The sequence below is a fragment of the Rhea pennata genome, chromosome 10, assembly GCF_028389875.1.
Source record: "Rhea pennata isolate bPtePen1 chromosome 10, bPtePen1.pri, whole genome shotgun sequence".
NCBI lineage: Eukaryota > Metazoa > Chordata > Aves > Rheiformes > Rheidae > Rhea > Rhea pennata.
This window is the reverse complement of record NC_084672.1, coordinates 8733936-8749473: the sequence shown is the minus strand read 5'-3', so window position 1 is coordinate 8749473 and position 15538 is coordinate 8733936. Positions and strand designations below refer to the sequence as shown.

At 45.7% G+C, this 15538-nt stretch overlaps 1 protein-coding gene across 6 annotated transcripts in view; it reads left to right on the top strand.

Annotated features, from left to right (window-relative positions):
* NTRK3 (neurotrophic receptor tyrosine kinase 3) overlaps positions 1-15538 on the top strand; it is a 232473-nt gene that overhangs the window by 54845 nt on the left and 162090 nt on the right. For all 6 annotated transcript variants that reach the window (XM_062583546.1, XM_062583549.1, XM_062583547.1 and 3 more), the window contains one exon: positions 9468-9536. In XM_062583546.1, the coding sequence (XP_062439530.1) occupies positions 9468-9536 (69 nt within the window). The remainder of the gene's footprint in view (positions 1-9467; positions 9537-15538) is intronic.

Genomic DNA, 15538 nt, shown 5'->3' with positions numbered 1-15538 from the left:
ATTAGGATGCTTCTAATTATTTTTTCCTGGACGAGTTTTGCGATTCTGATGATATTAATTATTTTTAAAGGTCAACAGCACTCACTTGAATCCCCTTCTGTTCTATCATGTAATCAGTTAATTAATTGGAAACCATTTAGCAGTGTCTGCCGAGAGCTTAGCTCGCCTTATGCCCAGTTTCGCTGTTGCTGGGACACGCACACACACATGCACACACACACACACATGCACACATATCCCCCCTCTTTCCTTTGGAGGCTCTGCAGAACCTCTGGTACCAGCCCAGCCCAGCTCAGCCCCCTGGCATTCCTCCCTGAGGCAGGCAAAACCCAGCTGAGGCCTAGCTGTTACTTTTCCGTTTACTCCTGGAGGAGCAGTGCTTGAGGTTGTTCAGGGCTCATTGGTGTCTACGAATTGAATGCTGGGGGAGGATGGACTTTTATTTTTATTTTTTTTTAAAAGATGTAAGGACCATTAGGTCTGTAACAACTGAGAGAGTACAGACCTAGTTCAGGAGGGATGGGAGGAAAGACCCTATCCCAGAGGCTCTGTGCTCAATGCATTGCAGTTCAGGCTTATGGCTGTTCACCTAGTCAAACTGCCCAGCCTGGGCTCTCCCCAGTGCCTACCAGTGTGTTTGGGAGGACCCTTAGTGGATGGTTACTGGAATGGTACTACCTTATCTACTGACCTTGCCATTTGAGTATCACCATGAAGGGAAATGATCGAGCAGACACATGAAAGCTTTTGAGGAGCATGTGTTTGGGCTCTGATGTCACCACCTACTCTGAGATGCTGGAAAATAACCTCTGAGTACTGTTCCCCTTTCCAGACAGTCTCCACATGCTTCTGCTGTGAGGCAGAGCTCTGTCTTCTGTTACATGCTGATTTGGTTTGCTCTAGACCTGCTGGAAACCTGTGAGTGGGAGGCATTCCCCAGTCATTTTCTGTTCCGATCTTGAAGAAATATGCAATTTGAAGCAAGCAGGCACGGTAAACCCAGCCCTTCACTGGAGCTGTCGGCTGGCACCCCTTGTTCTCAATCAGCACAAATTTTCAGTATTATTTCTGTGCACTGAAGCAGGAAAAAAACCAGTGTACTGTTGTATTCCAGCCTTGATGGACATAAAGCTACCACAGTTTGATTTTGGGAGAGAGAAGAGTAGAGCAGTTTGAGTTTGGGAGCTGGAGAGTAAAGCAGCCCTGGGGATGCCTCAGTGGCGGGAGGAAAGCCATGGGAAAGGGCTCTTGCCTGTTTCAAGCAGATTTTTTTTTTCCCTTGAGCAGAAGAGTGGCATGTTTCATGAAAGCCGTTGGACCCTGCCCTGCAGGGAAGCAGACAGGCAAAGCAAAGCAACTGCAGGGCTGACCAAGCTTTTAATCTCTCCTCAAGTTCTCTGAGAGCCTGGATGTCTTTGGAGAAGCACACACTGTAAACAGCACACAACAAGGGAGAGACAAGTGTAATCTAGAGGGCTGGATTCCTGCATCTGATCTGCCTCAAAGCATAGAGACAACATTATCCACATCTGGTGACTGATTTCCACCTATAATGGAGGCTGAACCCAAACTGTGAGCAATGATTAGCTCTGGGATATGATCTTGTCTCCAAATAAAGCTTGATGCAACTGGGAGATGCCTTAGAGCTAATTTGGAAGGTGTGGGGACATCACAGGGTTGGAGGTGGCCTTTAAAGTGGCCTTTAACGTGTTTTGGGATGCACTGGGACTAAAGTGGTAGCAATAGATATCTTGCTTTCGTGACCTGCTGCACTGGCAGAGGCAGTGGGAGGAGAGGCGTGCAGCAGATGTGTTGCTCGTGTCTCCTGCAAGAGCGCTCTGATGGGAGGCGGGTCGCCCCTATGCCTGTACGCCTCCTTCCTCTGTCTCCTTCTGACTTGCTGTGCAACTGTGGTTTTGTTTTTAATGCTATTGTTTAAAGAACAATGCGAAAGAGCACTCCTTCCCGCCTCCTTACAATCCCGTTTTAGTAATGATTGGGATTTACAAATCAAGGTCTCGAAACCAGTGAATACAGAAGGAGCGTGGCTGGGGTGTCTTGCTTCTCCCCTCTGGCATTGCTTCTCCAGGATTGTACGTTTTGAAAAAATCTCTTCTTGCGTGTCAGTGCTAGTGATGGTCTCCTGCTCTCCTCCGATGCAAAAGCTTGACATCCATATGTCTGAGTTTGTGAAATTATTGCAAATTCTGGTTCTAGCACTAGAGCAAGAACTGATTTGGGAAGAATGAGACAAGGTGATGCGACGTGCTCTGTGGTTGCATTTGGATGCCTCACAAAACTTAGGACACAGTACAATACCTTTGGATGTGATAACTCGGTTTGTTATGTTGTCCAGACTTAAAAAAGAAGATTTGAACCTTGGAGACTTTCTTAGTTGACTGTGTTTGGGGTCAGTAAAGGCCAGGGATTTTCTAAGGGGCTGCTTGAGGAGTGGAATTGGGCTGTAGGTAATGCAGGACCATGTCTGGGAGGATCTCTGTATTGCCGTACTCTTTCATCCCACCAGTACGTGCTTCCTTCTGGGCTGTGAGCGTAAATGAGAGAATTGCTGGCAATTACAAGCCCTTGGTCTTATCAGTTTAACATTGAGTCTTGTTCTGCTAACTCAACAGCTTTCTGTGTGTGTGAGACTTGCATGTGTTTGGCATTGCCCAGTATTTTTGCAGGCTCTATCTCACACGTGGCCTGCTGGGGCTTTGTGCTGAGCTATCTGAGATTTCAATTGAGTCTAATATTTGCAGAGCCTGATTCATGGTGAGGCCTGTACGTCTACAGCTTCTGGGACTTGCTGGTGTAATTTTAGCACATTCATTAAGGGAGGACAGCATATTTTTTCCCTTAATGAGCAAAGCTGCTTACTAAATAGGAAATAGAGGGAGGGTGAAGGATAGGGCAGGGCAGGGGACTGGGAGCGCGATGCTGCTTTCAGAGGTCATTGCATTCCTCTGGCGGAGACAAATGAGCCAGAGAGCAATTCCCCAGTGTTGTAAAATGAGACTCATGTCTGGGGGAGCTGGCACTTGTCGGAGGTGAGGCGCAGTGCAACACGGGCACGTGGGCTGCGTGGGCAGCTGGGCTTGTGCGGTGTTTCTGAAAGTCAGCTTCACCGCCATCCTGCGTTGGAGGAGTCTAGCTAACCCCTTAGGTGCTCTGATGAATTTACTATCTGTTGGAAAATGAACACTGCTTTGCTGGACAGAGTTCTGGTCCAGCACCTTTAGATCCCTCTGGTTCATGGTTCCCACAGGGGCATGTGTCTCTTCTGAGCTGCATTATCTCCAGTGGTGTGTTGGATAGCAGAGAGATGTCACCTTGGAGTTGGCTGCAAAAATGGGAAGAGGGGCCCCAGAGAAAACTGCCACCTGAGATGTCTTACCCACTTCTGAGCCCAAAGAGCCTGAGGCTGCAGATAGATATCCTGCTTGACTTGCAGGACACAAGGTTCAGAGGGTTCAGCAGTTTAGTTTTTGCAGAAATGAAGGCAGAATGGAGCTACTCCTATATCTGCTATACAGCAGCCCTTGGCACCACCACGATGGGAAGCACTTGCTGCACTTTACAGGATGCCAAGAGCACAGCGAATATCAAACACCAAGCGTGGGGCCACTGGTGTATCCAGCATCGGGGAGCACAGCTGCGGATGTGTGGTTTGCCTCTAATTTACGCCAGGCGGTTGCTTGCACTCCTGCACCCCCTCAGCTGCTCTGTGCAGTTAATCCCCCTCATCAGGTTTTTCAGAGTAGCACCGTGTTATTAAAACGTGTGAAAAACGTCTCCCATGTAGAAATAAATGTGTCAGGTTGGAAACAAGTGCAAATGAAGAAAGGAGAGATGTGTGGAGGAGGGATCAGGTGAAGAGAGCCCCTCCCCAGCAGCAGCGTTTCTGCCATCGGGTTGGACTGAACCACATAATATAGTTTACAGCTTAATTACAGGGGCTTTTGCTTGTTGGTGTCATTAATGAGGCATCTGATTTAATTTAGCTGAATAAAAATGGCTTTAGTAGTGAAAATTCTTCTCGTAAGCTGGTTAATTGAAGGAAAAGAAAACATGCCATTTCCTTTTCCATTGAAGTCCAATGTTCTGGGTTGCATGGATGAGGAGTCTTCTTTTATCCCCCTCTAATACATGTACATGCACGCACACACGCACACCCCTACCCCACTACTTCTGCTAGCACAGGAGGCAGAAGCCTGTTCAGCAGACATACTTCCTTGCCCCATCTGTCACTCGTGATCACCTTATATTTCTCTCTTGCCTTTCCGGGGGGAGATTTCCACAGTGCTGAGGGTATAGGTGAACCTGTCCTGAAAGGCAGCCACCTCCAAGATGTATGAGTGCACAACGGCACTGCAGGACATGAAAATCTACCCTCCTGACCTGTAAGGGGAGGCTGGAAGGAGGCAGAAGGCAATAACTGGGATTTTGCTGTAATTCAGTGATAACAGCCCACCTTCGAGTTGTGTGTGGAGCTGCTGACAGAAGGAGGTGGGTGGGATATCGGGTTATGATCCTCCTGAAAAGCAAGATGTTTAGAAGCATGACTACCCAGTACAGTCTGAGGATAGCAAGGTTGTTGAGTTTGGGTCACAAGAAGATCATACATTTTGCTGACTGTCTAGAAACACGCTCTGCAAAACTACCTTCCACAGCCTTCTCTTGGAGTCCTTCTCCAGAGGGAAAAGGACCCTAGCATCCATTTCTAAACACTTCCTCTCTTTCTGTGGAAAATAGGGTCTTGGGGGTGATGGAGAACATATCACATGGCAAAGAAGCAGTTCAAACATGTTATAAAGTGTTGATAGCCAGGTCTATCCTGAGGAAGATGGACTCATGTTTGCAACCATGAAATCTGCTCTGAAAGCTTTTTGCTTCTGCTTCTCTGTGTTTCCTCTGTGTTATATGCCATATTTTATTATTACAAGTGGAGCTGATACATAGTCTGTTTTGAAGGTTGTCTGGCACACTGTTTTAAGACTGTTTTCACTTTCCTATGACTGCCAAATTTTAATCACTCAGGTTGAAGTTTTCTGTGTTGGGTGTCTGCCTCTGGCTGTGTTTAATGTTTTTATTATTTCTTTTTTAATTTCAAACAAAACCTGTGCAGATGTTTGAGGGAGTGGACAGGAGGGAAAAATGGACCGTTCTGCTCAAGTGAAAAAACTTCGTCGAAGCTTCCTTCACAAAGCACCTGCATTTTTTTTGCAGCTGGGAAACTGTCAGAGTGGCTTTTGCGTGAAAGACTTAGATTTGCTCTCCCCATGAAACTGCCAAAACACAGCTGAATTAGAAAATCTCATTTGTTAGTGCTTAGAGACCTCTGCGGTGTTCTCAGGTAAATTGCCTGTGTACACCATCAGCATGTTCTAGCCTAGCTGTAGGTCATGCTGTGGCCCCTGTCTCTCTGTGGATTCCACCTTGCCTATACAAGGAAGAACAACTCTTGATCCAATTGGATGAAGGGCTTGCAGGAGAATAAAGGGAGAAGTTTTGGAAAGACCATTTGGGAGGGAGAGGTGGATGAGTGGAAGCCTTTGTTGGGATGCTGGGATTGGCATGGGAGAACATAAATGCTGGGAGCATCAGGGGAAATTTGGATAAAGAGATTGGGGCTGAGAAGTGCTTAGGAGTGGCTCAAATGGAGGTTGATTTTTAACGATTGTGGCAGGGACTGAGTGGATAGTGGAATATCTGGAGGGAATTGGCTTTCTTTTCCCCCTAATCCTCTCCAGTCACTCTTTATAAAACATTGGGAAACTCCACATGCACAGCTAAGGCTAGAATGCAGTGAGGAGCTTGCAAGCACTGACCAGAAGTCAGAAATCGCCAGAGCCCAATTCACCTGTGGAGCCGTAACTTAATTTCCTTGTGTGCAAGCACTGCAATACAGGCTGTAATTACGTAAACATGTGTTATTTTACCCAGGAAACCTGCTCCAGGACGCAGGGAAGGGAGGTGCATGCGCATCCAGTGCACAGGATAGATTTCTTCTTGGGAGAAGCAACCTTGCTGCAGCAAGGTTTCTTTCAATAGGATCTCTGTACCTTCTGTGTCAGCGCGTGTACTTTTTGTGTGACTAACCCTAGTTCTGGCATTTCTGACCTTTGGAATATTTGGCTTTCTAACTAAATGGTGTATTTTTAACATGTATTTATGTGCATAGCCCCTTTCTTTCTCCCTGTTGAGGTCAGGGGCCTTTTACAAGGACCTTGCTGACATTTTAAAGCGTCCTGTGTACCTGTTTCCAATGACAAATGCATTCCTCCCTATATGACTTCTGGCTGATCTCCTGAAACAGGAGCTGTTAATAGGTGTCCCTCCTGACAGGTCCTGCAGATGCTAACAGTTGGATTGGATGGCGTCTCTTCCTTTTTAGAGGAGAATCTCTTGCCAGATGTGTGCAAGTGAAGATATATCTCCTCTTTGCTTGAGGCTTGGCATGGTTTGGGTTTTCTAGGGGGAGGAGGGAGGTAGGAGTTGATTTTCAGGGACTGACAGAGATAAAAAGTGGAGCACATTTGCCTGGCAAAGCTTGCAAGAGTGAGGATGTTTCCTTTTTCCATCTCTCTGTGTCCTAAATTGTAATAACATGATCATGCTATTTTTGATTCCCTTATTTGCGTGGAAAGCCTGTTGTTTTTTCTCTTCTCTTTCAGAATCCAATTTTCTCTTGACATTTCTGCCTAATGTAGCAAAACATGACCTTTGAGAAAGGACATTCCAGCAAGATTCACTCCCTCCTCTGCATCTCTGCCTCTCTCCCACATCTTGCTGTCTCTCATGCATCCCCCTTTTCACTTCCTTGTTCCTTCTTTGCTGGGGGAGAGAATTTACTGTCTAGCTTTTCTGTAGCAGTGAGCTGTTCCTTCCCCTCCTACTTTACATCTGTCTTTGCAAAGCACCCAGGTGCTCTAGGGTGGACAAGGGGGGAGGTTTGCAATTTCCCCGCCTCCCTTAATTTCATGAGCTATTATTGCTGCCTTTCTAAACTTTGTTGAAGCTGGTAGCAATTTGTCTGAAGCCTTAGGAGTAGTGGGATCTTAGTCATGTGAAACAAGGTACCTGTGGTCTGTGGAGGTTTACGCAGCAGGATAGTCTGATGTGAGGCAGAGCCAGAATTTAATGATGCAGCGCTGTGCCAGCATGGCATTTGCTGGCACTTATTTTTCCGCCAGAGTCAAAGAGAGACTTTGAGGTGCTTTGCTTGGTAAGCTACGGGGTTTCTGCACTCCTAGTTGCAGAGTTTGGTATGGGGACTTGGCCGAGTGGACTGGTGGCAGCTGAGTGACTTCTCACATGCACTTCTGTTGCAATCTCTCTCTGTGAATTGAAATCTGAGCAGTACAGAGTTGTCTAAAGTTGTTTTCTCCTTGTCCGTTGCCGGACAGCATGTCCTCTGCGAGCCCCAGATCCGAGGGTGAGTTGTGGCTCCCTGGGTCTTACCCTCACCGGGCTGAGAGGATGATGCTGTAACACGTTGCTGTCACAGAGCTCCTTCACTCCACTCCTTGGAGGGGGTTGTGTGGCCCCTGTGAAACAGAGCAAGTTTAGAGACAGTGTCCTCTCTCCACCAGCCTGCCAGGCTTCTGCTACTTACTGCCCTTTAATCTAGGGTAAGCCCACAAATGAATTTTTGAGTCCAAATTCTCACTCCTCCAATCTACACCAGAGGGTTCTGGGATTTACTGTCTTGTTTTTACCACATTTCTCCAAATTGAATGGGGATTCCAGACCGAGCCTGGCACAGACGGGGCTGCCTGCTCTTGCCTCTGTGCCACTTTGTCCCATATCTCTCCTTTAACCAGCTGTTGATTTAATGAAACTCCGGGCCTTCGTTCGTGCCTCTGGCGCTTCCCTGCCCTTTGTAGTGAGTGGGATTGTAGCGTGGAGAGTCTCTGCAGACAGGTATGATGAGCTGTGGTGCCTACATGGGCCTGACCTTATTGTGGGGAGGAACCAGGGAAGAACAACTGGTGGGAATGGGACTAGATGCAGTGAAGGACAGCAAGGCATCACTTCCAAACCATTCCCATGCTTTCTGTAGCTCTGAATGCTAACACAGCTATAGGAGGATTTTAGATTTCTGCAAAAGCTTGTGACCACGCTTCTCCCTGTGTGGAGCAGTAGATCCTAGATTAGGTCTAGTTTTTGTAATCTGGGTTTTGAAGTGATGAAAAATAGGTTTATGCTATAAACAGGTGATCAGCAAAGGTTTTAAGACCCAACTCTGAGGATGGATATGTCCTGGATGATCGTCTTGTGCTGAGATTAGTCATTTTAGGGCCAGTTGGGGAGTCCTTGAGGAGGACTGAGCAGAGGTCCTTGAGTAGTTTCTTCCATTTCCAAAAGCCCCCCAACCAATTTCCATCTGCTCTGATCCATCTCAACTGTTTAATTCTTCCTGCCTCACCAGCAAGAGCCAGAGGAGTGTCTGCACCTCCTCATGCTCCCCAGTACCGTTGCTTTGGTAGTTTGGATTTTCACAAGAAGGTTTTGGTGGCAGAAGGTTGTCTCGTGGGAGTGTGAAACATTGTGTGGTGAGGGTGGGCAGCCGGCTGGCTCCTGGCCATGGGGAGGAAGCGTGCGGCTCCTCCTTTCCGACGCTGGCTGCAAGGAATCCGCGGGAAGGCCAGCCTGTTGCAGCGAGCAGGTTTGTTGTTGTCCTTTAGCACCGCCAGAAAACCCCCAAGGCCCTTTTATCTTTCTGTGCCTGCCTTCTTTTCAGTTAGTCCACCACAGACACACTTATTCTCTTATTTTTAGTACTTTGTTTGGTTTTACTCTTTTTTTTTAAAGTCTTTTGGCTTTTAGCTGAAGAGATGTCTGCTGGATTTCCTAGGTAGCTGATATTTATGTTTTTGCAAGTTTGAACAAAGATGGAGAAAGGGGTATGAAGCTGTTAGTTGCTATAGTAGTGGTACCTCTAGGTACAAATAGCGAAGAGCCGTAATGGGATGCTGTTAATGTAAAAATTCTGTGTAATTTAAGAATCTTTCTAAATCAATGATAATATCTTGGATAATTATGATTCTGTCATTTTAACTTGGATGTTAATATTTTTAACATGAAGTTTGTTTTTACTTAGTATTTTCTTCGTGTTTGGAAAATGAAATTAGACTTGTTCTTTTTGCTTACAGTTGGTTAAGCTCCTGATTGACACAATTGACAAGAGCTGATCTGTCCTTTTATATATGTACATATATATATATATATATATATATATATAAAATATTGCAGCAGAATATAAACCTTTTTCCTGTTTGGAAACAAATAAAATGAGAAATTTTCATTTTGGTTCAGGTTCATTAAAATTTCTCTTTATGAAACCTGAAGTTGGGTCCTAAACTGCTTAACAGCCTCCCTACAGAAGAAAATGATGAGCTCTGTGCACGGCCAGGTGCAGAAGGAATTATTTACCATGACTTCTTTTTCTTGTTAATTTTCAGAGACCTCTCCGGTAACCGGCTCACCACACTGTCATGGCAACTCTTCCAGACACTGAGACTTTTTGAACTGTAAGTTCCATCCTGAGGTATCTCCTGGGAAGGAAGGGGAGGTTTAACAAAGTAGGAGGTTAAACAGTTTCTAAAAAGACCTGTTTTGAAACCTGTGAATAATTATTTAAAACTCCAGTAGGCAGCATCCTTGGAAGGGTGTCCTGGATATTGAAGCATCAGAGCGGAACTGCTTTTCTTTCAAATTCATGGGATCTAGATAATTAATGTTGGGATGACGAACAAGTTATTCAAGGGGTGGTATCTGGTTGATTAACTGTGGGAACGTGTTAGTAATACTTACTAGCCATATTTTGAGAGAATCTCCTCAAAGACTTGATCTTTACCTGCTGTTCATCGGTGGGATATGGCTAATTGTAGTCCTTTAGCTCATGACATTTTTTGTATGGCACCTCTCCCTTCTAGCTTAATGATTCCCTCGATCTTTAGCAATTGAGGTGTTTCCTAGATGCTGTGTGGCAGATTAGATAGGATATCTTCTGGGCAGCAGTGGCCTTCGGCCTACTGAATTATTGATAAAGCATTCAGTGTTGTGCTTGAAGAATAAGTGGACATGAAATCAATGGAACATTGCACTGGTGACCTGTTTTGCTGAATTTTAGAAATAGTTTCTTGGTGGGTATAAAAAAATATATATATGTAGGATTTTTCCCGGAGGATCCTGGGAAGTTCCATTCAGCCTCACTGATGATCAATAGAACTGTAAGCCAGAAGTGACTTATGTGAGAATAAAGACAGTCTTTCAAGTGGGAGTAAGTGTGTTATCACCGGTGTTACTCCAGCGTATTTTATTTCTGTCAAATTGTTAAATGAAAAATACTAACAGTGATATTAGAAAATACAGAAACAGCCTTCTGATGGGGAATCTGGTGTGTAAAGTTACAAATGCTGAATTTAGAGTTGGTTTCCTCACTGATTACAACTCTAAATATTTTTAAAGCCTGGCTCAGGCTTCAAATTTAATAGAATGAGTCATTCGTATTCTTAGACCTTTGCTTATTTTCATTGCACAGTTTGGCAAAACTCAGGTTAATGATTGTTACCCAAGAGACATCCAGGAATGGAAGAGCAATGGGGGCTGCAATCTTGAACTAGAGGACACTGGCAGGGATCTTCGGAGTTAAGACCTGGAATAATGGTGTCCTACAGATCAGCATGGATATTTTCAACCTGGCTCTGTTCTTAGGTGGTTTTGTCTCACTTGATCATATTCCACTTCTTCAGGTATGTCCTAGGTCTGTCAATCCAAGTCAGGCTGAACAGACCAATACGTTCCATTAAGGGAACCGGGGTGCTGTTGTTTGGACAGTAATGTGTATCTGTCCACAGCAGACATAGAGCACAGATCAAGACTCCTCTGTTGTCCTGCTATAGGGATCCTGAGAGGGATGCCAGTTATCTTGAGCTGGTTTAATTCTGTGTCAGCAGAGCCGCTTGGAGCCAGTGCTCTCAGGCAAATGGAAATGATCCGAGTCATTTAGCTCCTGTTGGATCTGTGCTGAAAGTGGTTTTCTCAGCTGTAACAAGCCCTGATTGATGGGAGAAGTAATGTGGATAAAAATGCTGAAGATCAGAAGGCTGGTTAATAGGAAGAGATGATAGGAGGTGGGAAAGTAGCACCGTCGTTACGAAGTGTGGTGTCAGCGGCTTCCTACAGAGAGGCTTGGCAGAATTTGTAGTGAGGGAGGCAGTGCTGCAGCTCAGCTGTATCAAGCCTGCCATCAAGTCCTTTCGGTGCTGCAGATGTGTTCTTGGCAAGCCATGTCATGGCATGAGCTCAAGTGGTCAAGTTAGTGGCACAGATGAGCTTGGGGCTCCATGAATGCCTGCAGAGTCTGGCTTACTTTGGCTTTGTTGAAGTTAAGAGCACAGTTCAGTTCATTTTCTCTCATGAATTGCTTTGTCACTGATGTTTCTTGTCAAATATTCCTTCATGTGTTCTTTTCATTGAGGACCCCCCTACACACACACACAGCTTAGCATAGGTCAGACAGATGGAGGTGTAGCAGAAAGACATGAGAATGCTATTCTCAGCAGTGTGAAAGAAGGAAGGGAATATGTTAGTTAATACTCATTAGGAAATCAGTGTTAATTGGGAAAGGGGATGGGCTTGCTAAGTCTTCCCTAGGGGCAAGACTGTGAAACCGATTTTGCAGAACTTTGGATACATTCAAGAAAAGGAAGTGTGGAAGTGTAGCCTGAGCTATAGGTTCTGAATATTCATTCACATAAAGATGTTTGGAGATTAAGGAGTAAAGAGTAAGGAAAAGAAATATCTATTGTTGCATGTTCATGGTCTTGAAAACTAAAGGGGCAGTAGCTATTGATGAGCAAAAGTAAATCTGCAAGATAGGGAGAAATTAGTAGTAGTGGAAAATTTAGGGTGTTTTTTGTTTTTGTTTTTTAGAAATGCAGATGATAGTTAAGCACAAGACAGTTCTGTGGCATAGTGAGATCCAAGGAGGCCTCTAGGACTTGGGGGGGAGTCAAAATACATGGTCTACATAAAGTGAGTGTGAAACACTAGTGAAAGCTAAAAAGGAAGTTGCGGACTGGTATCAGCTAGGAACTTGAAGGTAAGTCAGATCTCTTGAAGGGAAGAAGGAGGTGAACAGAAGAGACTGAGGCAGGGGGATAGTAAACTAGAGAAAGGCAGACTGTGCAGCAGGTGTTCTGTAAGGTCTTGGAGAGGCCAGAAGATGACCCCAGGGACAAATGCTAGCATGTGTTTGCCATTCTCCAGAGGGCTATGTCTGTGGGGTGGGTCAGTTGGGACAAGCAGGCCCTTCCATTGGCAAAGCTGCGTTTCTCAAAAGATATAGGTGCCACGGTGGTTAACCAGAGGACAACCTGTCAAACAGCACCCTGCTGGAGTGAGTCCTCAGTCTCAGTGCAGCCAGGCAAACATGACTGGCACCGCAGTCCCTAAGGATCCAGAGGGGAAGGAGTGTCAGCGAAGGCAAAAACACGAGCTGCAATGAGGCAGCTCAGAGCAGTGGAGCAGACAGTAAAGGAAGCAGTAGGGAGATCATTTCCTGGAGGTTGTTGGGAGGGAAGAGCTACAACTGGTGTGAAACGGAGAATGCCAGGGAACATAACACCTGACAAAGCCACTCAAAGTGAACATGGAGCAAAGAGAGCTGAAGAGTAATATGAAAATCATTGCCACACTGTGAGAGCAGGCTGGTGCATGGGAATCTGGGGCTTAAAACTGCTGCCTGGTTGCATTCAAGGCATCTCGGTCCAGGAGAGAAGATAATTTCTTTAAGGCAGAGATTCTTTTCTTGTTGAACAGAGCTTGAGCTTTTCCCTTGCTGACTCAGTGAAGAAAGGATGGCAAAGATGAGGCACACTTAAAATATTCTTTTCCTTCTGGTCATCAGCAAGGCTTGGAATGGTTTCCAGTAACTCCAGCTCTAATTCCCATGGCACAGACTGACCTTAACTGGCAGGGCTGAAGCTAATGTGTGGACAGTTCTCCTAAGTTTGAAGCTAAGTGTGCACAGGGAAGCATCTGACACAGCTCATAAACATTGGACTTACAACCTTTCTTATCCAGAAGTCACAGCTGGTTTCCTCTATCATGTCCTTGGCTTCCTTTGTCATGTCCTCAGAGAGCTTAGGGCTGACATTTCAAGAAATCCCTTCTCAGAGAGACCTAACACTCTGGATCCAATTACATCCTTGGTTGTACAAAACCCCGTAGTTCTGAACATCTTGCAGCTCTGCCCAGACCATCAGCATTTCTAACTCAAGCAGTCACTGCCAGTTTGCCCTGCAGTAGGTTTCTGCAGTGTTACAACAAGAAGCTTTGGTAGGGCAGGACACAGCAGCATCTCTGTTAATATATGTGCACAAGTTAACATCATATGTGCCTCTAGCTTAAATAACTTACTGCTGCCAACAGTCACAATAATAGAGTTGTAGCAAAACAGTAGATACTTGCCTGCTCTGTGCAGAGCTAACTCAGACTTCAGAAACCACACATAGCTCTCTAAGCTCTTTCTTTTCTGTCCTATCCTTTTTGGCAGGGGTTCAGGAATAATGATTCTAGCTGGATGCCTGAGAGACATCCTGGCTCTAGAAAATAAATATAAATGAAAAATGAAAATAGATTTTGTTCTCTCTGCACTGGGCACTCTTTTACTGAAGCTTAGTAAGGTGGTCTGAGTCCCCAGGTGGGAGAATGTTTTAATTTCGAGAGTACCAAACCTCAGTGGTAGTTTTGTGGGAATCAGCACAGACAGCAGAAGTGTGGCAAAGATTTCCACTGTCGTCCTAGAGGCTTAGCTTCAGGCAGTTTATTTTAGCTGATGGCTGGTAAGGATGAGGCATGGAACAGTGCATCTCATCTAGCTGCCTATCCTGAACAAACCTGCCATGTGTGTGAAGTGCCACTTGTGCCAGTACTTTTTGGGATGCTGGTGGCCTCCGTCTCCCATGTCATCCTGCCACAGTAGAGGCTCTCAGGGAGCTGGACAGTGGTAGGTGCAGCTTTCCTGGGAGGAATGGAACTGGCCTGAACCTGGGAGCTGCAGCATTGGCATCTGGCATTGCAGTCAATCTTGCAGGCTGCGGCATGGCAACTGGCTCAAGTAAAGCCTTTCCTTTTGTGTTATGGCTGCTAACTGTAGGACACCTGAGACGGTAGAAATATTTATGGTTGGGGGAGAGGAGGGCATGTAGTCTGGTAACCTTGGTGTTTTGACCAAATATCTCAATCAAATAGAAAAGTTATAGTGATCCTTTTTTGCTTTTCCCATGGTGCTGCATGCTTTAGAGAGCTTTTCTTTAGGTCCTTTGTACCTTCAGAGCTGTCTTCAGCCAGCATGAATTTGGGATGAGGTTACACACGATCCATATAGCACTTCCGAAAAACAGTTGGATTGGCTTAGTGTCCAGATGGCCTGGGGTTTCAGTTCTGTCATCATCTTCTAAAACGATGATGTTGGGCATGACTGTCCCCGTTCCCTCCTCTGCCTCAAACATGAGTGGAGCTCTAGTGTCTGCTACACTACGTGACTGTGCGTGGAGCAGATCCTGGGGCATGCCTTTGCTTTGCCCTGTGGTTGACGGTCACGTCTGGCTCGTTTAAAGGTTCAGTCCCCTTTGTTGGCTGCATCCGTTGGTGCAGACAGCAGTTCTGCTTACTCGGAAAGCCCCCAGCTCACTTACAGCTGTGATGCTTGCTATTTCTCACAGGCATTTTTTTTTCTATTTTAACGAAGCCTTCAGGAAGCTGTGGGAGTGCGTGCGGATCCTGAGTGGCTGTAACCAAGCAGTGGTTTGGCAACACTTCCAGGCTAAGGCTATGTGTGAAAAAATGCCCTTTATATTTGCTTGTCCTTTCCAGGAGAAACTGTGCTGAATATGAGGAAGGAGCCCCTTGCCTTAGATTTCACTGGAGTGCTGATACAGCTATTAAACATACAGCAACTAAGTGAAATTACATTTGAGAGAGTGCTGAGGTAGGGGACGTGCCTGTGAAAATTGGCTCCTTTTCTCAAACTCTTCCAATACTGCTGTTTCTCAAGGCAGGCAGCTCCAGCTTCTGTCTTCCTTGGCCCTTCCAGTTTGACAGCTCTGATGATGGCAGTGGTTGTTGGTTTTGATATCCCTGTTGATCTCCAAAAGCCTGGTAAAAGCACTGGAGCATATAAATCCTTTCCTCTTGGCCTGCTCTGTGCTATTCAGCGAGTGTTTTCTTCCTTCTCCTGCAATCAAGGGTGTCTCTGCAGCATATAGAGATGCCTCCTAGCCAGATGGTGGGCATTTGCCAAAGGGCACTTTGTACTCCCAGAGGCCCTTCTCCTCCTTGCGGAGAAGGGATGTGCTTAACTCAGCAAGCAGAAACTTGCAGGTAACAGGGAGAATGGATCCTTGGAAGGCAGTGACCAAACTGGGTGTGGGTGACTGGGTAGTTCAAGTCCAACTGGCTCGCTCTCAGAGAAGGAGAACTATATCCTCTTTCACGTTGTTTATGCAGTGGACTGATTAGTACA